The sequence below is a fragment of the Mercenaria mercenaria genome, chromosome 10 (assembly GCF_021730395.1).
Source record: "Mercenaria mercenaria strain notata chromosome 10, MADL_Memer_1, whole genome shotgun sequence".
Lineage (NCBI taxonomy): Eukaryota > Metazoa > Mollusca > Bivalvia > Venerida > Veneridae > Mercenaria > Mercenaria mercenaria.
Window position 1 is genome coordinate 41,010,272 of NC_069370.1, and position 24,150 is coordinate 41,034,421.

The window sequence follows — 24,150 nt, forward strand, 5'->3', positions numbered from 1 at the left end:
TGAAACTTGGTGAGAATGGTTATCTTGATAATGTTAGGCCAAAAGCAAGGTCACTAGGCCAGATCAAAGGAAAGTGGAGAATTGGTCAAAATGTTTGTCTTGATGGAATCGAGTATAGTACGAATATGGGTCATCTGGGATCAAAAACTAGGTCACCCGGTCAAATCTAAAAAAAAACTATGTGTGTGCAATAGGAGCTGCATTTTTCATTGGATATTCGTGAAACTTGATCAGAATGATCTTCTTGATGAAGTCTAGGTCAGGTTTGAATATGGATCATATTGGATCAAAAACTAGGTCATCTGGTCAAATCAAAGATAAGCCATGTGTATGCAATAGGGGCTGCATTTTTCATCTGATGTGCATGAAACTTGGTCAGAATATTTGCCTCCATGATATCTCGGAGGAGTTTTTATCTGGGTCACATGGGATTAAAAAGTAGGTCACCAGGTCAAATAAAAGAAAAAACTTGTTTATACTGTAGGAGACACATTTATAATTCAGTCTTCATAAAACTTTGTCAGAATGTTTGGTATTATGAAGTTATTTACGATTTTGAATCTAGGTCATGTAGGGTTAAAAACTAGGTCACTTGGTAAAATCAAAGGAAAAGCCTGTTTACACTCTAGAGGCCACTTTTTTTTTGCTCCAATCTTCAAGAACCTTTGTCTAATCTGGGTCATGTTGGGTCAAAAACTAGGACACTAGGTCAAATCAAAGAAAATGATTGTTTATACTCAGACCACATTTTTGGTTTAATGAAAATTGGTCAGAATATTTGTTTTCATGAAAATTCGGACGGGTTTAAAATTGGGTCCGGTCGGGTAAGAAACTAGGTCACTAGGCCAAAACGAAGATAAATCTTGTTTACAATCTAGAGGCCACATTTTTGCTCCATTTTTTATGAAACTTGGTCAGAATGTTTATCTCCTTGAAAACTCGGATGAGTTTGACACCGGGTCATGTTTTATCAAAACCTGGGTCACTAGGTCAAACATGTTTACACTGTTATGTTGTGTTACTCTGGTTAGGGACCTAGGGCCATCTTTGCCCTCTTGTTTCATTTTACTCTTGTTATTTATTAATTTGGTCCAGGCACTTCTTTACTTCATGATAGGCTATACAACGTATATGCCCATTTTTGTCTTTGAAGTGAATCTTTTAGTCTCCGTAATATTGACTACCTTTTACAATAAGCTAAACAAATATTTTATATGATATACATACTATTATAACGAGACCTGATACAATCAGTGTTACTATGTTTGTTTTAATAAAAAAGTGTGTACATTCAACTATAATATATCATATTTGAATCATCAATAATTTGAAGAGTGAATAGCCTGTATTTTATTTTTGTTTTATTACAGTTTTCTAATAGCATCTTCACTACAATAAGAGCTTTTAAATATGAAGGAAATATTTAAGTTCTGAAAAATAATTATGTAAGAAATAATTAAATTGCGGTTGAAACCACGCAGATTCTTACACCAGGTGGTAGCTTTTACAAACAGCACGGATTTTACGTGACACAAACAGAATCTGAAAATGCAAATATTTAAGCTTACGAACTTGCTAGTCATTTGCTAGTTTCTACATTTAATAAATACTAAATAACCTAATGAGTAATATCATAATGAGTTAGGAAAAAAACCCATATGCAATATAAGAACAATTGCAAAACATTGTAGAAAATTGTTCTATTATTTAGTCAAATAGTAATTTCATAGCGCAAAAGAATGGAAGGGCTCACATAAATTTTTGTCGACAATAATATATAAGCATGCTGTTTTTTTCCTGATTTTTAAGACTCTAGTTAGGCAGCAATGCAACATGCCAGATAAACTTACAGAATGACGTTTTTTTTTCATGACAGTCAGTTAAATAATACATGTCATATGATGATACAGCTACTGCATGTTCGTCCATGAACCCTTACCCTGCTAAATTTCTATAATGAACTTGTCCATCTTACAATGTGGAAAGTACCATTAACTGTAAATAGGGGTGCTTACTTACCAAAAAGATACTGAATGAATGGCGAACAATGCAGATCATGATCAGGCGGCACAGATATGTTTAACATCGTCTTTCATTATATTGCTTCATGTGATACTTAAAGAAAGTTTATCCAGTTGTGATTTCTGTATGTTTATATTTCTAAAAGAAAGAACGGAGCCTAAAACTTTCAACAAAACGGTCTTGTTTTCCATCCAGTATCTTAAAATGTGCATTTAATATGACTTTACAACACCTGTATATCTGTTTGTAAAGAACATTTTCACATGTTGTTTATTGACACTTTACAGAAAGTGATTACCATTTGTAAACAATGTTGTTAGACTTTTCAAACAAGGACAGTTTTGGCGGTTCATGACTATAATGTGGCCAGGTTTGAATCAGTTTGTATAGAGCGTCCCCCGGGCATGACGTCTTTCCGGCGTCCCTGTGTCCGTACAGTCGGTAGTTAGGAATTAGTTTTTTCTCTTCTACGCCACATGCTATCAGGGTCTTCAGTGCTGGAACGAAGAAAAATGTCAACTTTGTGTACTTTTATATGAAAGCCTGAAAGGTATAAACACATGTCATTACTTGTACACATATGTCAATACATGCAGTAAGAACTTTTTTTCACTTTTCGTATATTCTGTTAGAAAGGGGTAAGTTCACTAACCCTACTATTTTGCCCTGTAATTTCAAATACATTAAATACTTAAAAAAATATCATTTACGTTTTCTTTCAAATAGACTAACCTTAGAGCTTCTCAAAAACATCAATAGATCAGTTCTATCCACAGTATGTAAATATTTACATCGCTTCATGCCAACCCTAGTTTCGCCAAAAAACCTGAATGTTCGCTATTTTACACTGTTCAGGTGAATAATTCAGTATCAGCGCATCCGTGTACCAAAAAAATATTTGTATCAGTGAAAGGTTAGTTAAATACCAACAAAATGGTGTATGTATAAGTTTGGTACACAAATGCGCTGATGCTGACATTTGATAAAATACGTTTCCAGGTGGAAGGATCGGAGCAGAAAAATGTCTGTACCCCACCCACCTGATTTATTATAAGCTCATCCATAAAACATGTTCGTTTACCGGTGAAACGATCGTCATCACATGCCTGTTAGTGTTTAAACGTAAACATCCTTTCTTTTTAAAAGTTGAACACATAAATATAATATTAAGAACTCGAATGAAAAATATTATAAGAGCCTGACACGGACGTAGATCTACAGACACAATATAAATTCAAGCTTTTAAGCATGCATTTTCGTTTGGTTATAGTGCATTTTGTTTACAATTACATGAAAGTTTTAACACAGTAACGTTTCTGGTGACGCGAAAATATAACGCCAATACGTAATTTTCTATAAGCACGCGGTCATTACCGAAGGAGTATCATTGAAGGCACGTGCAGTTTTCCCGCCAAAATACAAAGAAGAAACGTCTGCTTCCGGTTCTATCAAGAAGGCCCGATATTTACGCTTATTCATTCTTTTATTATTTACGTTTCCATCTTAACGTTATGTAGGTGTGTTCAACCTAACATTATGAAAATCTTCCGAACAATGTACGAAAATGTATATATCGATCTAGCAGTTTCTACTGAAATATGGTTTCGGAAGAATCATGACAATCATTAAAACATACACGTGCCCCGACGCCGATAAGACTTGCAGGCGCGTAGCTACCTATACGCAAAAAACGCAGTTGCGTACACATGGTCCTCAAAAATTAAAAACACAAACAGTCTAAAAATGCAATAAAAACTGAAGGGGGAGTGGGTATATACCGATATATTTCCTTTCTTTCAGAAGAACTCTTAACAGCAATCTTTGTCGCGCTTTCAATGTAATGAAGTACATATTAAGCATAGGGGAAGATTTATCTTTCTTGAAAAGTTTCTTCACCGCCAAGTTTAAATATGACCGAATGCCAGTCAGATGGTCCGTCTTATCCAGATGTTTTACACGGGAACCTGAGCCTAAATGATGAAGCAAGGAACAGCGTTCTCGGGGCATACACTTAACAAATTCTCTAACATTACCAGTAGACTTTTCGCTATAATGTTAAAACTACCGTCGTCCAAAGATAATTCCGTGAAAGTTTCAGGACAGTTAAAGGAGTATCAGGCATTGTTCGAAGGAAAACTAACTAACAAGAAACATTTCCGTAATGTGAACCTTTTGTATTTTATTTGATGAAGCCCCGATGATTTGCAAAGTTGCAATTATTTCCAATAAATACAACTCATGACGTAAAAGTCAACATTGCTAATTTTAAAAAAAAATCATTTGATTGCTACCAATATAGTTCTCAGTACATTTAATAAACATGTAAATTGTTATCATTATCTTTGGACATTAGGAAATATAAAATTTTCAACCACATGACACGTGATGTTCTGTCTTGTGAAACGATGTCGTGTGTGTATTAAAATTATCAATGCATATTTAAATATTCAAAAATCTCCATTGTTTCAGTCACGTACTATCAGGGGTCAATTTATTTTAAATTTGCAAGAATATTTCTAATGAAAACCGTTAACATTCGCGCTAGTAACTACTGTAGCATAATTATTGGCTATTTGCGACTTTGAAAAAACTAGGGTTTCATCGGATTAGTGATAAAATCTGCTATTTTAGCCTTATTTCATTGTTCATTTTGTATCAAACGTTATCTTATACATTGTTCTAAATTCCCTGGAAAATGTATTCAGTTCTTTTTGGTAGTTTTAAAGTTATTGCGAAAAGGCTACCGGTAGCGTAAGTAAAGTTAAGTGATACGAGGTTACGACAGTAGAAATTTCGAAATACAACATTCTACAGGACGGTTGATTTTATTTAACATGAAATGATATTTTATTTTAGAAAAATATTTTAAAGGATTCAAACTTTTACGCTGTTTTTCCAAATCTATAAAGAAATGGCCGTAAAGAGAGCCTTTTGGTTTATACCTGAAATTCAATGTTAATGTTTAATAGTTAATGACAAATGCATTTAAAACCATTTTGATGAAAAATATTCGCTGATTTGATCAGCATTTAAGGCAAAGTTCCTTACTTCTACGAATTTTGTGTCATCTTGTGACTTTCATTTTTTGTAGTGTGTGTCTTACTTATAATGCATACAATTCTATATAAGTGGGGCGTTTTGAAAGCGGTTGAGTGTATTAACAGGAAACATGATAATCTCGTTGAAATATTTAATCAAACACTGTTGTCACCTGATTTTCCATAGGTGGGCGGGCGCCATTGAGACAGATATTCCATTCAGTTTGCCAGATACCATTATTTAATCTATATTGTACTCTGTGTTAGTATTCCAGTATCAATGGCTACCGCGAAACGATCGTTCAGTATATTGAGACGAGTAAAGACACTGAACACAATGACCACTGACACGCTGTCGGGACTTGGGCTGTTAATCGTTTACCGGGAAAATGTACTGAACAGCGAGTCTGTTCTAGATAACTTCACTAGAAGGAAGAGTAGGAAACTGGCGCTTATTTTTTGAATGAACTGAACTATATTTTACATCCGTCAATTCGATTTTCTACCATCGGAATAATGTGCATATAATAAGATTACACGACTTTATACAAATTAAAGTGATACTATTAAATTTAAGTTAACATTATTAACCGGCCGAAATATCAATTTTTGGTGAAATTAATTTTAAAAAAAGCATTATTGTTGGAGAAATGTCATTAGAAAGACATCGCGGAAGTGAGCATTTAAATGTTTTCTCTACATTTTTTGAAACGAAAAAGATTTAAATGACAATTTTCGCTTGTAATGTCAAAAAATCCACTTTGAAAAATAAGTGTTATTACAGGAAGCACATGTATTTAACACGTTTTATTGACTCTATTTCTTGTTAAAAATACTCCCAGATTGCACCAAAAACGTTCTAGCAAACGTAAATTTTTCGGGGGAGCATGCCCCCGAACCCCACTACAATGCTTGCGTACACATTCTCTAAGGCCTAGCTACGCCCCTGACTTGACATTTCTTTGGACATGATTTATGGAAATTTTGTCAACCTGTTTTAGAATAATGATTTCACACACTTTATGTTTTAGTAAACTTGTTTTAAAGGCACTGATCTCCAGATCGTACGACAAAAAAAATATAGATATCAGAAAACTATTGCTATATTTCTTAAGGTTTTAAAACTTAAATACTGACAGATTATGTTATAGAAACACATAAGAATTAGTTGATTTTGCGATTTTTCCCATTCAAAATATCGGTATAGTGTAGGTAAACCGCCTTTATATTTATTCAACGACCTTTACGCGCTGTGGTGTATTGGTCAGAACTGCAGGAAAAAAAAATATTGCCGCGGCGGCCCGGGTTTGATTCCCAACTCGAGCATGTTTTCTCTCTCTCTCTCTCTTGATTTGCATTTTAAGACAGACTAGAAACAAAATCTCGTGTTCTAATGTTCAAAATATGACCAAACTTTAAGCGAAAATCTGGAGGGCAGTGCCTTTAAATGGCTAAACGTTAAAGTAACAACTCGTGATCTTTTTGTCCACTTACTGTTTAACGTATAATGGAAATAATTAAGAATGGTAATGTTTATATACGAGGAATCTTTCAAAATATATGCCACACTTAATTTACCCATCATACAAAACTTTTTTACTATGATAAAACAATTAAGTAATGTAAGAACTGACTTTTAAAATCGGTCGTAGAAATCTAGCGGTGTGCCGTAACCATGGAAACGGCTACTGAAGCTGATAATCGCGGAAAGTCAAAAAACTTCCTTGCGCCATATTTCAAAAGGTAGTAGTATTAGAAACTTGATTTTTTCAAATTTTCATTAAGTTATGAATACCTATCGTTTGCAGTAGTTATATTCTAAATATCTGATTTAATTTCTTAATTGTCGTCAGCACGTGCAATTTTAGTAATAAGCACGTGCATTCAGTTGTGAACCAACAAGGTGTCTTTCTGTAATCAGAAAATGTTTTCTAGACTTAGTTACAACTATTGCTGATTTTTTGCTTGAAAATGTTGTATAATACGTATGCAATTAAAATTCTAAAACTTTTGATACGTCAGTTTTATTGATGCAGCGGGTTACATGCCATATAGGCTATTAATTCGCTTCCTTTTCCGATACATATGGACAATGAAGTTAATTAATAATGCGTTAAATATCGTTCTGGAATATTTAATAGATATTATATGACAAACAACAAAGTTTATTTAATTAATTGTTGGAAAACATGTGGATAAATTGTTTTTGTGACATTGCTTTTTGTTAGCTATCAGTAATGTATAGATACGCTTAACATATTATAATGCATGCATAAAATTGTTCCCTTTTTCGTTGATATTTTTACTATTACTGTTACGAAATAAAATATTTTAGATTTGATACTTCTATAGTTTTAATAATTAATCAAATTACCGGACTTCTGGAACCATTATGGGAGTAAACGAGGCCTAGAGTTAAGGCTTCCAGTGTGTGTAGAGCGGTTCTACCAAAGTGATGCTTACGTACATGTAAATAATAACAATGTTTTGCGTATTTCTTATTTTCGGGTTGGGTCACTTACTGTTACATTGTTGAATCTCGTATTATGCAATACATTTTCCGGAGATATCATAACCATTGGTATATTATCAAGTACTTTATATATATATATTGTATATAGACCAGATGGAAAAATAAAAGGAAAATACGATGTTTTTCAAAGAGTATGTATGTATTTTTTTCATGCACACTTGTAGTAGCAATATACATGCTCTGCATGCGGTTACGAAGAAAAAATACACTTGTTAGGGTGACAGTTTGCAAAAGGATGGTCAGCAAATGTTATCTTTATACATTTTCATTCCGGCTCCGTTGCTTCAATAAGTCGCACATTTCTAGTTATTTTATGTACAAAACACTTTACACTTTATTGACAAATTGAAAAACAAAATGAATTCCAAATGATCATTTTACTATGATAACTTACATTCTAAACACTGAAAAAACATACACATACCATAATCTCGTTTTAAAAAGCAATCAGAAGGTAAGTATAGGACAATGTGTAAGGTCGAATTTCAAGTGTTAATAAATAACTGCGGATGGCCAAACCCCGGATTCCCCACCCCCACGCTCTACCACTTACTCAAATTGAGCAACTTCAATAAATACTAGACGTCTCAGTGCTAGGATTTATTCTTTATTGCAACTTTGTACGACTGTTCAGAACTTATCAATATGCACACTATATTAGAATCAATTTGCTTTGAGTGAAAATACCGAAATTCAAATGGTACAAGGTAACAGTCTTCATTTGTATCATATAAACAATTAAATCTTGAGACCTCATTTTCAGTGCTTTACAGCATTTCAGTGACATAAAATCACATATATAACCATTAAATATAACATGTCTTCACACCAAAAATGAAACAATATACATATTTAGATGTTAGGTTACATATCCTTTCCGCAGCCATAACGTACTAAAACGTATTAGCGTCTGATGGCCCTTTCACGCTTCCGCAGAAACAACATTTACACGAAACTTATTTTGAAAATATTTCTGAAATGTCTAGGTCTACAGCTCTCAAATACGGTTATATCTTACATCTGAGGCATATACTGACACTCTCAGACAACATCAAAAATGACATTTTGAGCGATTTGATGAAGTTCCAAAATTATCAATGTACCCTTGGTACGTTACGGACCCTGTGGGATTTCTGTTTATCCAGAGCTCAAATATTTTTTTATAGATTAAAAGCTGACATGCTGTACTAAAGCCCTGGTAATTTCAATTTGTAATAAAATGTTGAAAATTTGGCTCCCCAATAGCAAAAAAAAAAAAAATCCACGCGCATACATTTAGACGGGGTGACCCCTGCGCGTGCCCCCTGACTACCTACGAATCAAAATGTTGCTTTCGTTTTCAAGTTTGGCATTTCTACTTTCATTTTATTTACTTTCGGAAATAGCTGTAGGTCGAGTGACATCATTTTCTGTGTTGTCAAAAACATACATATGCCTGGCGAGATTGCATAAATATCCTTTCCACAGCCTTAACGTACTAAAACGTATTAGCGTCTGATGGCCCTTTCACGCTTCCGTAGAAACAACATTTATTACACGAAACTTATTTTGAAAATATTTCTGAAATGTCTAGGTCTACAGCTCTCAAATACGGTTATATCTTACATCTGAGGCATATACTGACACTCTCAGACAACATCAAAAATGACATTTAGAGCGATTTGATGAAGTTCCAAAATTATCAATGTACCCTTGGTCCGTTACGGACCCCTGTGGGATTTGTGTTTATCAAGAGCTCAAATATTTTTTCATAGAATAAAAGCTGACATGCTGTACTAAAGCCCAGGTAATTTCAATTCGTAATAAAGTGCTGAAAATTGGCTCCCCAATAGCAAAAAAAAAAAAAAAAAAAAAAAAAAAAAGTCCACGCGCATATATTTAGACGGAGTGACCCCTGCGCGTGACCCCTGACTATCTACGAATCAAAATGCAGCTTTCTTTTTCAAGTTTAACATTTCTACTTTCATTTTATTTACTTCCGGAAATAGCTGAAGGTCGAGTGACGTCATTTACTGTGTTGTCAAAAACATACATATGCCCGGCGAGATTGCATAAATATATGCTGGTCGTCCTAAGGATATGTGCTGGCCGTCCTAAGGATATGTGCTGGCCGTCCTAAGGTTATATTAAAGAAATATTATCTGTCTGAAAAACATCACCATCTGAAAATACTCCCATAAAATTTGTCATTTAGCGATAACCCGTTTACATGTAGACATGGAAATTCACAGTGAAAGTTATCTAGATCTTTTCTCAATACAATAAGCAATACAGCTTAGCCAAAGCTATAACTGTCACATCCTTATCTGACTCATAGTCAAGATCTCATCAACAACAAGGAACTACATTTTGAATTGCAAAAACAGATCATCTAACATCATCTTCCATGCTTGGCGAACTTCTCTTTTCGTAACACTGGGGCTCATTGTCCCTGCGCAGTTAGTGGGGACCGATGCGCTATGCTAACTGTCAAATGCTAAATAAGAAGTTGTTAATGCTAAATGTCAATAGTTTAATGTTAATATCACATACTTATGCTACATACAAAAAACTATAATCCGTGTACAAAATGCTAAATGTCATAAAATATCTACATGCAATTATAAGGCAGAGACTGAAGCACTCATGAAGGCCGTCTGAATGGTTGAAGACTCGGCAGAAGAAAGCTCCTCAGTCGACTTTCTCACATATATACACTGTCTGTTATGGAAGTTCTGATCAACAATAAAGCTCCGCACTAGCCAGGAGAATGTAGAACCCGAGTATAAACTGCAAAGTAACACTTAAGTGGATTACATCCGTTGTGGACTTGCAGGCAATGTAGAGACAGACAAAATGGCTAAGCTAGAAGCTCAGTCAGAACAACCAACAAAACCTGTATGTTGCAAGAATAAAGCCACCATCATCAAGGCACTAACGAGACCAAGGATAGAGAAAGATGCTTTTTATCTCCTTGAATAAGCTCGGGGCACAACAAACTCAATGCTCACACGTACAAGAAATACAGACTGGCACCATCGCCATCTTGTTAATGTGGTGAGGAAGATCAGACTGCGGAGCATATACTTCGGAGATGTAAAAAGGCATGATCATGAGCGAGCTGCGACTTGGCCGATAGATACCTCAATGCACCAGCAACTGTATGGAGGCATTGAGGATCTGCGGCAAACCACAAGTATCACCAGGGCTACTGGTCTGACAATGTATTTGCAAACGAGGAGAAGAAGATAAAAACAAATTCTTTTTGTCGAATGATAAATGGTAATTTTCAAATTATCAATCTTTGTAATCTTTATCTCTTCAACAATGAATGTAGCTTTTACTCATTTGGAAAAAAATAGATGTGCTGCCTGTCTAATTTAAAGCAATAGCGTTGCAGATGTTACAGGGACATGGAACCGAAACATTTTGCTGTAAAATATTTATCATATAATAGTTTAAGATATGTAACAGAGACAAAGTTATGTAACGAAGGGCAATGATTATATAACTGATATATTCAGCTCTTTATTTCAATGGAAACTTAGCAATGAGCATTTTGACATTTATTATTTTAACAAAAAAGCATTTATCATTGACAATTACCGTTCGAAAGCCAACATTTGAAGTTAAGCAGTTCGTAAATAGCAGTTTTATTTTGCATTAACATTTCTGCAGTGGCCATTGCGCATTGACCTTCCATAGGCATATCGCATTTGGTATGTTGCATTTCATATAAAGTATTAGGCATTTTGCATTAAATGATTGACATTTAACATTAAGTATTTGGTGTTTAGCATTAAGTTATTTGCATTTTGCATTTAACATTTGGCTATATTCATGGCGCACCGGCCTTCAATACATATCAAATGCCATATGCCATATCCTTTGTGTTAAATGCCTATAATTATTGCCAAATGACAAATGCTACTCGTCAAATGCTTTCACTTTGTGAGTTAATAATCTGTATCCCTTACACTAATGACTGTTACTTTTAATCACGAAAAAAACATATGAAGTTCTATCAGCCTGATTTGAAGCAATAACATGTTCTGAGGGTTATGAGATGACATGATCGAAACTTTTCACTCTAAAATGTTAAGAAATGTTTTTAAGAGAGACAAAGTAATGTTACAAAGGCCAATGACTATTTACAGGATGCATTTATACACTGATATATTCAGCTCTTTCTCTGAATAAGTACTTTGTAATACGGATTTGGCATTTATTGTTTCGTATTTGCAATTAGCAATTATAATTGATTTTTTGACAATTACAAATGTACCATTTCACAGGCAATATTTGACATTAAGCATATAGCAAATAACATTTTGCAACAACTGTTTGACATTTAGCATTTGGCAATTAGCATGGCACACCGGATTTCCATAGCCTTCCCATTGTACTTAATAAATAAATGTCATTTCGTTTGAAACATTTTGCATAAGGTGTTTGGCATTTAGCATTGTTATCTGATATTTAGCAATTGATAAATAACATGGCGCACCAGGTTTCCATATAAACATACATGAACTTTTATTTTATTAGCATCACTTTGGTAGAACCGTTCTACACACACTAAAAGTCTTTACTCTAGGCCTAGTTTACTCCCATTATTGTACTGCTTAATTATGGAGAGAAGTCCGGTAATATGATTATTAAAGTGATAGAAGTATGAAATCTAAAATACTTGAATTCGTAACAGAAATAGTAAAAATATCAACGAAAATGAGAATAATTTTATGCATGTGTTATATGTTAAGCTTATCTATACAATACTGACAGGTAACAATGTCACGCACGCACGCACGCACGCGCACACACACACACACACACACTATATATATATATATATATATATATATATATATATATATATATATATATATATATATATATATATATATATTATATATGTTAAATATTCCAAACCGAGATTCAACGAGTTATTCCCTAACTTCATTGTCCGTGTGTATTGAAAAAAGGAAGCGAATGAATAACGTACATGACATGCAATCCGCTGCATTAATATATAAAACAGTGTTAAACTGACGTTTCAAAATTTTTAGAATCTTAATAGCATGCGTATTGTACAAAATGTTCAAGCCAAAAATTAGCCATAGTTGTAATTAAGTCCAGGAAACATTTTCTGATTAAGAGAGGTTCCTTGTTGATTCACAACTGAATGCACGTGCCAATAACTAAAATTGCACGTGCTGACGACAGTTAAGAAATTTAATTAGATATTTTGAATATAATCACTGCAAACGATAGGTATTTGTAACTTAATGAAAATTTGAAAAAAAATCAAGTTTCTAATACCATTACTTTTTGAAATATAACAAAAGACAGATTTTTAGCTTCCGCGATTACCAGCTTCAGTAGCCGTTTCCATGGTTACGGCACACCGCTAGATTTCTACGACCGAACTTAAAACCTCCATTTATTGCCGAACTGTATTCTTATATAGGTGAAAAAGTTTTGTATGATGGGTAAATTAAAATCCTTACGGAGGGCCCGTACACACGAAAGCTTCCTCAGATATTAGGAAAAGATATGACATATTACGCAGGTCACATTTATTGTACTTCCACGTAAATTAAGTTTTAAAAAGTTTTTTTTACGATGCTGGCTTTGTCATTAATACTTAAAACTGCAAAAATGCACTTATTTATGATAGGTCTGCCTATCATTTGCATTAATATGCGGGCAAAATATGATTGGAAACTGTTAGAAGATAAGTTCACCTTGCAAATCAAATGAACACGTGGCGTTTGTCTTATCATGCTCAACATAAACCATGCAAGTATTTTAAAGAAATTGATGTTCACTATTTTTATAGTTTAACTTTGCAGTGATACGCATGTGAATTAACTGAACAATTCGACAGAAAAATAGATAAACCGCGCATGAACAGTTTAAATAGTTCAATTACATGTAAAGCCACATATAACAGCAAAGAAAACATTTGCGTAATACTGCAGCAAATATGATGTGTGCGGCATTAGTGACTTCCCATAATTATAAACGAGAATTACTGTTGGGAATCTTATGATGTTGGTTTTCTTGGCGACTTACATACTTTCTTGTAAATAAGGTTTCCAAATCGGCTAGTGCTTCACAAATATATTGAAATACCCGAGGCAAATATGTCCTTAATATGGATGATGACGATATGTTATTTACGTCGGCATCGGATAATGAAATCGGTACCATTGATTTATTAACATACAATTTTAAGTGGAATCTGTACGCCCGTTTAAAATATTTGTGCGAGCAGGAAAAAATTTGACTGATCTTCATGCATTTTTTTTACTCAATTCACGCATGTTTTCGTTTCGGCCTGTCTAGGTTTCATTTAGCTTCATTCTATTTCTTTTCACGGCGTATGAGAAACATCCGTAACTGGTGGCATAACAAAGTCACGTGCTTGTCAGAATACACGAGTGTGAATGAAAGGCGGGGAAAATGGAATTTTCAATCGGTCTTCACGGTTTTTTTTGAATTCTACACAAGTGCGAGATATCGCACATAATTGGTGACACGATTCTATTACGTCAGGAAATGTTGATGGACAAACGCAATTAAGGACGCTGACTATAAATTCAACGGGAACGAGAAAGAAAAATGAAATATTTAATGAACAGAAATAAAAATGATGTAAAAATTGCGATCCATGTATCGCGGTCAGTAAAGTAGCGACTTCTAGTTAAATAGAAAGGAAAATATCAGTAAGTTATTAAGAGAGGTGGTCAAACACCAACCCACCCATATTTTTAATATTTTTATTTTTACAATCAACCCACCACCCATAAAGACGATTTTTCTGAGGACCACCACCCATAATAATGACTTTCTGATGGACCCCACCACCCATAATTATGATTTTCCGATGGACCCCACCACCCGTCAATAAAAAAAATTCGATTGCCGTCCGACACCCCCATACAGTTAATTCTGGAATCGCCCTAATTTCATTTAAAATGTTGACAAGTATAAAAATACCTTACAATATGTGATAAAATGTATACCCCATTAACGAACACCATATAAAACGCAGACAAATTGTTGTTTTGTTTTTTTCCGCCGGAAATGACAGACGACTGCTATATGTAAAGCCAATTAGAAATATATATTAGTTTTACACGCGTAACTGTTGGTAGTCCATGTGACTCAGTGGTAATGCGCTCGCTTCACGTACTGAAGGTCCTAGGATTGAGAAAAACGTGTAATTTAGCTCTAAGTGAAATATTCAATGATATTGACATTGTTGTTACCATGACAACATCAAATTATTTGACTGTCTGCTATTTTACAAATTATTCTGAAAATTATTTCATGACAAGTTATAGTCTGCTTAATTTTGTAGGGAGCATCATTCTACTGTTGTAATATTGAGAACTAGAACAATGTTTTGTCTCAAATATGCATGGTTACCATAGCAACATAGCCTAAGATAGGATGGAAATCAAAGTAACTTGCAATTCATCAGTGTTGTGTTGTTAATGTTTATAGCAGCAGTGTTTGTTGTTTAGTAACACATTATTAAATGCCAATTTTGCAGTAAAAACGGATTTTAAGGTAGTTAGCATTGTTGCCATAGCAACCATAATGATGTCCCCAGCTGTAAATGTGTCAGGTATTTGAACAGAATATATATTGCTCTATCACATGTGTGTAATTTATCTGTTTCTGAGATTGGGCAAATTTTGACCATTAGTGAACTTACCCCTTTATTCAAGGAACAAAACTACCTGTTCCGGAGAGTTAAGAATTTTCATATTTTTTTTTGTAATCAGTAGCTCCCTTTAATATACAAGTTTTTATATAGCTGAGATTTTGATATACTAGTAATGTCTAGTTTTACATTCGTAATACATATATACAGGATATTGAACTGAAAGGCACGTAGCTTTGGGTTTCTACTGTATAAAGATAGGTGGTAATAATATCTTCAAAATCTTGCATTTCTAATGAAATTCAGCAATATATATATAATTTCACAATGAATATAACATAATATTCATTAATGTATATTTTTTCTTCAGATTTATACTTACTGTTGAGCGAAATGCCCCCAGTGAAAATCTAACATGTGCTTAAAATGCTCAGTGAACATAAATAAGTGTTAAAGTTTTGAATAAATCCCTTTCTAAATGATCATAGTCGGATTAACAACCTTTTAAACTGACTTCCCTTTAGATTTTCGTCTTATTTTTTTTAAATAACCTTATTTTATAGAGAATAGAATTAGTTAAAGGCAGTATCTACTTCCTGTGTTGTATTATTTGACATTTCATGTCTGTTCTATTCAAACTTTTTAAGATACTTCCGGTTTTTGACACCAGCTGTTTCCTACTAACTTTCACGTACATCGATTTCAAAAGTTCACGGAAAGCAAAACTTTGTTCTTGAATCGTGAATAAACCAGAAATATCTTTAAAAAAGATGGTCGGCGTGATGCAACTGAAGCACAAGTTATATATGGGCAGAAACTTGTATTTCAAATCTTTTGGCAATGTTGAAAGGGGCCTCTGTGAAGTTTTGTATAAATGAGGACGGTAGTTCTGAAGAAGACTGTGTTTAGAAATTGCGGAGGGACACACGACGGACACCAAACAATCACAAATGCTCACTTTGAGCCTTTGGTGCTTAAAAGATGGTAACAGTACGCAAACAATATTGAAATACGTTCTATATTTTATTTCTGGAATTGTTGGAAGCAACATGAACCCTTACCCTACTTCAGCTTATTATCAAATTTGTCTATCATTCAGAATATGTACAGTACTGTTTTCACCGGAAAGATTAATTTAAAATTTAGAGTCCAAAATTTAACAGTATCGGACATGTTGTTGCAGGCTAGTAAAGATTTGCACTGGTTAGAAATTGTTGCTGTAATGCAGGGTAAGAGTTAATGACTATAAAACAAATAACCTTTTTGTAAAAACAAAACTTAAGGAAAGGAAACTTAACAAAACAGAAATAACTTAACAAGAAAACTTAACAAAACAGAAATATGTCCGTATTTGATGACGCACACCTGTTCAAGTGGTACGCATACAACCCGATGGTGCTGTACTTATAGAGGTTATAGATGACGAACGTGCTGTCATTTCAATCGGTGTCACACATGACCCAGAGTGAAGCATTTTCAGCCTTTCCTCCAATCAGCGCCACTCTTACAAAATCTCTCATTATGGCTGAAAATACCGAGAATACCTTACCAAGCAATCCGACTGGTACATTATTCAGGCGGCATAAGGTCATACGAGGTAAAAAAAATCGTGCTTAATACGGCACGCCAAAAAAATAAACTCTGATATACCGGTATGTATTCTGTAATATGAAATATATTCGGACTGCAACATTGACACATTGGTTACAATAATCAAATTTTAATTATTTTTTTTCCGCTATAAGACAACAGTGTCACATTCATGTAAAATGACCACGAATTGCATAATCGAACAAAATTCCCCGCAGCAGATTGATTCAAAGATCAACAGATCGCATGAATGGTCAGAATATTTACTCAAAACGATCTGACGGGAATACTTTCCTCATTTAGAAACGCTGCGGGATTAGATACGGATGTTACATTTTATCCACAAAACATTTTTCTGTTCCAAATGTCCTTAAATGTTGCAATGTGTAAAATGTTCAGTTCCTAAATATTGCAATATGTGACACATAAGCTATAAACAACAGTTCAATTGCCTGAAACTGTTCTTTTACTCACCAGTCAGGGCTTTCTGGTTCGGAAGCTTTGCTGTGTAGTTTCCAATCACTGATGTTCCCAAAGACTTGCTGTTATAATCTTTTGTATGTGCCCCTACATGGTCCCAGCCGCGACCTTCATACACATTCCCATCTTCCCCTACCAGAAAATTGTATCCGATGTCGTTCCAGCCTAAAGTTACATAGATGAAATAAAATTATTCAGATAGATTTATTTGTTTAACTTTTTTTTTTTCGAATTCATTTAAGTTAACCTATGAATTAGATTCGATTATAAACTAGTTCTTAGCAGTAACCGACAACTTCTGCAAATTGACAAAAGTTTGACTGTCATATTCAATAAAACTGTAAGTGAGTATTTATTCGGAGAAGAAATGTCCCCTCTTGTTCATGTTAAACATGAAACTTGGTACACGTAAAACTCGTGCTTTTGTTTCATTATGAGAACGACGACTTTCTGCAACAAGAATAATACAATCAAAAAGTAATATTTCATTTTATACATGCATTTTTTCAAATGCTAACTCTTTTTCAATGTTTTATCATTAAGACTCGCCTATATAAAATGTATAGATTTATTTTTTTATACATATTTAATTAAGAAATCTCCATTTTCTATTACAGAATTATTATATTGTCATATGTCTTATTTTTTTTATTTATTTGGGTTTTACGGCGCACCAACACAGTATAAGTTATATGCCGCCAAACAGGACTACAAATTTTGGTTCCACATTGTCATTTATTATTATTAATTATATTTATTCGTTAGATGTCCGTTCTGGGTCGAAGACCTGACCCTCAATATCCGCGACCACGTCCCAGAGAATGTGTACAAGTTAATATGATTTCTGAACCATCAAAAGTAGATAGTTCTTAAAATACATCTGATGTCAACATCCGAACTATAGAATCCAATATCGCTGCCGCGCATATGCAAATGAATGGCAAAGTAGAAATTATGTCCAAAATGGCATCAGTTTGCTAAAACGGCGTTAAAGGTAATACTGTTGTAAATAACTATATACAGTTATCAATCTATTAATTAACTGAGCGTCTGTCACACACTTAAAAACACCATTAAAAAAATAATTACTAACCTTATGCTCATAAATGTCTTATAAACCAAACAAAAGAAGAAGAAAAACAAAAAAAAAAAAAAAAAAAAAAAAAACCAGCAAGAAAAGCAGGGGTCATGTATCTTCTAATCTGACAGTTCAACACTATGGAACATCTCCCAAACTGGCAGCTAGAATGGACACATGTGTAATAAGGTTGTTTACATTTCTTTAAATGCAAAATTCTTGAAAATGCTATAGCAAAATGTCAAGTTTACTTTCTTACATAAGACGTGAATATGCTACTTTAACTGGGAAAAAGTTGAGGATTTTTCTTTCCGCCATTATCTTATCAACCCGGAAGTGCTGCTTGATTACCTATGTAGCACTATTATAACTGTATTACTAAAATGAATGTTTTAAGTTTGTATACTCCTCACCTCTTTCATCCATGTGAAAATCTTGTATGCTTCTTACTGCAGCAGAACAGGCTTTCACATCGAAACATTCCGGTGTATCTGTGTGATGAACAAAGAACTCGGGCACAGGTACCCGGAGATTCGTAATGGCTTTCGGTGGACGTGCTCCCCACTCGGCTCGAGTGATGATATTGATTTTGCATTCTGTAACAGAATATTTTAACGTCATTAAAACCCCAGTATTTTATTATGCTTGATTTTTATCTCCTGTAAAAAAGTTTGTTTGTCATTTATAGGTAAAATTCTCATTTAATAACTTCGGTCTGATGACATACTTTGGCATGTAATGGAACTATATTTAGCTGCACAGTAATGCTGCAACCAAGTATGTTACATAGCGATAATGAAAAAAAAAAGAAGCATTATATTTTTTTCCGTGTGAGTATTTTTTTTACAAAAAGGCCGAAATATTTTCACATCTTCGTCTTTTTATTGATGTTTAAAGACCAAATCACGTTATATTCTTATGTTCGAAGCAACATGATACACCATGGTTACCTAAATGACAGGCCCGTTAAGAAGCTCATAAGCAACAATAGTTTTATCCAAACTTATTTCGAATAGATCTAGTCCGCTGGCCTGATTTGTTAAAAAATTGATATTTTTTTGACAACCCTATTTCGAATAGATCTAGTCCGCTGGCCTGATTTGTTAAAAAATTGATAGTCTTTTCATCGATGACTTGGGCTTATGCATTGTCTGTTTACAAGGCAACTCATTATCATTTTGGAATAAATACATTTGAGAAACCATAAACTCGTCAATTAAATTTTACCTGTTTTCCTCTAGGGAAAGATAAGTACTCTGTACCACTATTCCCTTTTGATAGCTTGAAAGTGACACTAGTGTTGTCGCTTTGTATGGGGAAAACTAAGCCATAAACCAGTTTATTGTATATCAATATTTTGACTTCCAATATCTAAAAAGCAAACTACACTCGAGTATTTATTAAACAAGAGGGCCATGAAGGCCCTGTATCGCTCACCTGACCTATTGACCTAAAGATTATCAAGATTAACATTCTGACCAAGTTTCATTAAGATATGGTCATAAATGGGGTCTCTAAAGTGTTAACTAGTTTTTCCCTTGATTTGACCCGGTGACCAAGTTTTTGACCCCACATGACCCAGATTTGAACTTGACCTAAAGATCATCAAGATTAAAATTCTGACTAAGTTCCATGCAGATACAGTCATAAATGTGGCCTCTAGAGTGTTAACAAGTTTTTCCTTTGATTTGACCTAGTGACCTAGTTTCTGATCCCACCTGACCCAGATTTGACCTTGACCTATAGATTATCAAGATCAACATTCTGACCAAGTTTCATTAAGATATGGTCATAAATGGCCTCTACAGTGTTAACTAGCTTTTCCTTTGATTTGACCTGGTGACCTAGTTTTTAATTCTACATGACCCAGATTCAAACTGGACCTTAAGACTATTAAGATTAACATTCTGACCAAGATTCATGAAGATACAATCATAAATGTGGCCTCTACAGTGTTAACAAGCTTTTCCTTTGATTTGACCTGCTGACCTAGTTTTTGATTCCAGATAATCCAGTATCGAACTTTTCCAAGATTTTATTGAGGGTAACATTCTGACCAAGTTTCATGAAGATTGGGCCAAAATTTTGACCTCTAGGGTGTTAACAAGCTTTTCCTTTGATTTGACCTGGTGACCTAGTTTTTGATCCCAGATAACCCAATATCAAACTCGTTCAAGATTTTATTAAGAGTAACATTCTAAATAAGTTTCAATAAGATCAGGCTAAAATTGTGACCTCTAGAGTGTTAACAAGCTTTTCCTTTGATTCGACCTGCTGACCTTGTTTTTGACCCCAGATAATCCAATATCAAACTCTTCCAAGATTTTATTGAGGGTAACATTCTGACCAAGATTCATTACGATTGGGCCAAAATTGTGACCTCTAGGGTGTTAACAAGCTTTTCCTTTGATTTGATTTGGTGACCTAGTTTTTGACCCCAGATAACCAAGTATTGAACTCGTCCAAGATTTCATTAAGGGTTACATTTTGAATAGGTTTCATTAAGATCAGGCCAAAACTGTGACCTCTAGAGTGTTTACAAGCTTTTCCTTTGATTTGACCTGGTGACCTAGTTTTTAAATCCAGATGACCCAATATCAAACTCGTCCAATATTTTATTGAGGATAACATTCTGACCAAGTTTCATTAAGCCTGTTCCAAAATTGTGACCTCTAGAGTGTTAACAAGCTTTTCCTTTGATTTGACCTGGTGACCTAGTTTTTGACCCCAGATGACCCAATATCAAATTCTTCCAAGATTTTATTAGGGTAACATTCTGACCAAATTTCATTAAGATTGGGCCAAAATTGTGACCTCTAGAGTGTTAACAGTCAAATTGTTGACGACGGACGACTGACGACGGACGACGACGGACGACGGACACAGGTTGATCACAAAAGCTCACCTTTGAGCACTTCGTGCTAAGGTGAGCTAAAAACAATCACTTCTCATGTACTTTGTTCTTCTTAAATATCAAAAACGAACTTTTTCTCAGTAATTTGTCTACGCTATGGTCACTTTAGATTTCAAGCAAATTAAATCTGCGTTGTAGAATCAAAGCTTCCTATTGACGAATTATATTATTCCATAAGTTGGGGCCAGTCATGCCTGCTATACACCCTCCACCCAACCCAGACGACCAACTGAGTGAAAATACAAAAAAATGTTCCCTTGAAAAAAAGGACTGTTTTGAACTATATATGTTATGACTGTTTCCATGGCAACTTTAAACAATACAAATCTATGACGTTTCCTTTTTCTGATGTATTTCAATAAAAGGTTTCGTATCTAAAACGGTAACCAATCAATTGTTTACAGATGGAAGTATTTGTGTTTCTATTTTTACAGTTTTACACAAGTAAAAACAAAATTATTAACCCTTGTCATGCTGGGCACGACTAATTCTGCTTTTGCGACCAGTGTTGATCACATCCAGAGTGATCGCGATCTGCACTGTTCGCCATTCAGTCTTTTTTTTTGGTAAGCACCCCTTTTAACAGTTAATGGTACTGTCCAAATTGAAAGATGGACAAGTTCATAATAGAAATTTAGCAGAGAATTGAGGAAATGTTTTCCGTAGATTTGACCTTCATCAAATTGTGATTTGCTGTTTACATTTAGGAAGATACAACAAAAGCACGCGTCAGTATTTTGAATGTAGATATTAAATTTCAGAAAACAAAACTATTACCTGGTAGAACATAACCATTTGCATGAATCCGTACCAAACACAGTAAAATAAAAGTGGATATTTTCGCCATGTTTTACTAGTTGTTGTCCGGTTGTCCTACAATAAGTGCTTAAAATTTCAACTAGTTAATAAACCGAAACCGAAACATGAAAGAACTTCCTAGTCCTTTGTTAATGACACTTAATCATGATATACAAGTACGCGGAAGTATTGTCTTCTTTAGATTTACACGTTTTATTACACTGGTTGATATTAATATTTAAAGTATGTACACAACATTATGTATAGAGAAACTTAAAACCTAAAAAAAATCCCCCAAGTTCTTCATTGACTCTTTTAACTGCGGTAGAAAAAAATGAGAAAAACGCGATGATGCAGTTTTAGGAAATGAAAATTAAAAAAATTACCGCTGCCGACGGGATAGGACTGGCCGGCGGGTTCAACCAAATAAAGCTGGGTTAACTTACTGATATAGCTCTGTAACAGTTCGAAACAAATAGCACAACGCTAGTATATTCTAAGAGCAATAATTTCACAACAAAATGTAAATGTAAAAATTTACTATTTCTACGCAAGTGATACATTACAAAAATATAGATCATCTTTTAGTAATAATATACTAAATTTTGATATGGTATTGAGGCTAGTGAAAAAAAAATGTATGGTTTTTATAACCTTTATTAAATCTAAAAGTCAATTTTATATCCTTAGTAGGATGAGCCAAGTTATAAATGTATGACAAAAATGTATATGTACTATTAAAAACACCAAAGGTGCTTTAAAGTATTGTAAGTACCGTAAGGACCTACCCCCTGGGTAGTTGCACATCCTTATTAATCAGGATACCGATCTACTTAGTAATAACTGGTATTTGCACATCAACATCTCCCATGATAAAGCATGCAATTACAAGTGTATGTTACGATTAACACACGATGCGTTGAAACAGACACCTAGTGCAACCTCTTTGGGTGCGTCGATATTGGACAATCACTGTAGGTGCGTCATTATAGATCATATACCTTGGGCAAACCTTGTCAGTCCTATTTAGTCAGGATATCGGACCATAATGATAACCAATATACATACATCACCATCAGTTAAGATGAAGTGCATATACACAGGTACTCCTTTCTGGTTTACATCAATACCTTCAAATTATCACAGGAACTCGGATGAACGGTTAAAAATAGCTCTTTAATATTGCGACGTCATAATAATCGTATAACGCTTACATAACATAAGAAGTACGTTCGAGAAGTTGACAATATGGCATCGTAGAAATGATATTACATCGTAGAAATAAATACATCGTCATAGATTAACAATGGAGGACCTAGGCCTATGCAATTGGATCTTCTTCAGTCAAAGCAGTTATATATAGAATCTACATCAGTACAAAGCATTATAATATGTGAATATAAGCAGAATTACGTAGACCAGTGCATCTCTTTGGTTCTGCCATAACGTGGTAATTCAGACTAGGCATACTGCAAGGTTCGGTTTTACATGGTCTTGTATTTACTTCAAAATATTGTTGTTGTTGTTGTTGTTGTTGTTCTGTAAGGCTAAAAGTACCTATTCTATGAATTTGACTTTCTGTTCTTTAAAATAAAGTTGAAACTGCCTAATAAGTGTTTCTTTTACCTTGCTAAAGAGCTTTTTATGTATTTCTGTATAGAAAATGTATTTCTGAATAGAAATGTCTCGTCTGTGAGTTTTACTTCTCAAGGTTTTACGGTTGAGAAGAAGATACCGACTGAACGCGGACACCCGTATTTATAGCCTTCAGAGTGCCAATGGCAACGGCTTTGACCAATGAAAATCCCGGCTTAAGACTAGGTACTGTGATACGCCCAAAGCAACATTTAACAATGAGAACAATAAAATTGCATTACATTTCAGGCTCGAGTACTACAAGCACGGCTTAAAAGAAAATCCACTTAATTATACATGATATACATTATGAAATAACATACTGGCAAAAGCCGGAGCATTATACTTATAGGCATGAAGGGGGCAATGTAGTCCATATCAGTATATAGTTTTCATGCCCGATAT

General features: G+C 34.3%; 1 protein-coding gene across 1 annotated transcript; it reads right to left on the reverse strand.

The window, feature by feature from the left end:
- Window positions 1-1,685: 1,685 nt before the first annotated feature.
- On the reverse strand, window positions 1,686-22,250 carry LOC123561815 (peptidoglycan recognition protein 1-like). Its single transcript, XM_045354423.2, has 4 exons — window positions 22,090-22,250; window positions 18,812-18,994; window positions 17,315-17,485; window positions 1,686-2,519 (listed from the first exon to the last, which is right to left on the reverse strand). The coding sequence occupies exons 1-4, from the start codon at window positions 22,157-22,159 to the stop codon at window positions 2,317-2,319; spliced, it is 627 nt and encodes a 208-aa protein (XP_045210358.2). The 5' UTR covers window positions 22,160-22,250; the 3' UTR covers window positions 1,686-2,316.
- Window positions 22,251-24,150: the final 1,900 nt, after the last annotated feature.

What these genes read in the sequence shown, in the direction of transcription:
- LOC123561815 (XM_045354423.2), bottom strand. Translation starts at nt 22,159, where the DNA reads ATGGCGAAAATATCCACTTTTATTTTACTGTGTTTGGTACGGATTCAT. An exon ending in AAATGGTTATGTTCTACCAG is followed by an intron (nt 18,995 to 22,089) that starts GTAATAGTTTTG and finishes ATTCTGTTACAG; the next exon opens with AATGCAAAATCAATATCATC. An exon ending in GAACCAGAAAGCCCTGACTG is followed by an intron (nt 2,520 to 17,314) that starts GTGAGTAAAAGA and finishes TCTTCGTTCCAG; the next exon opens with CACTGAAGACCCTGATAGCA.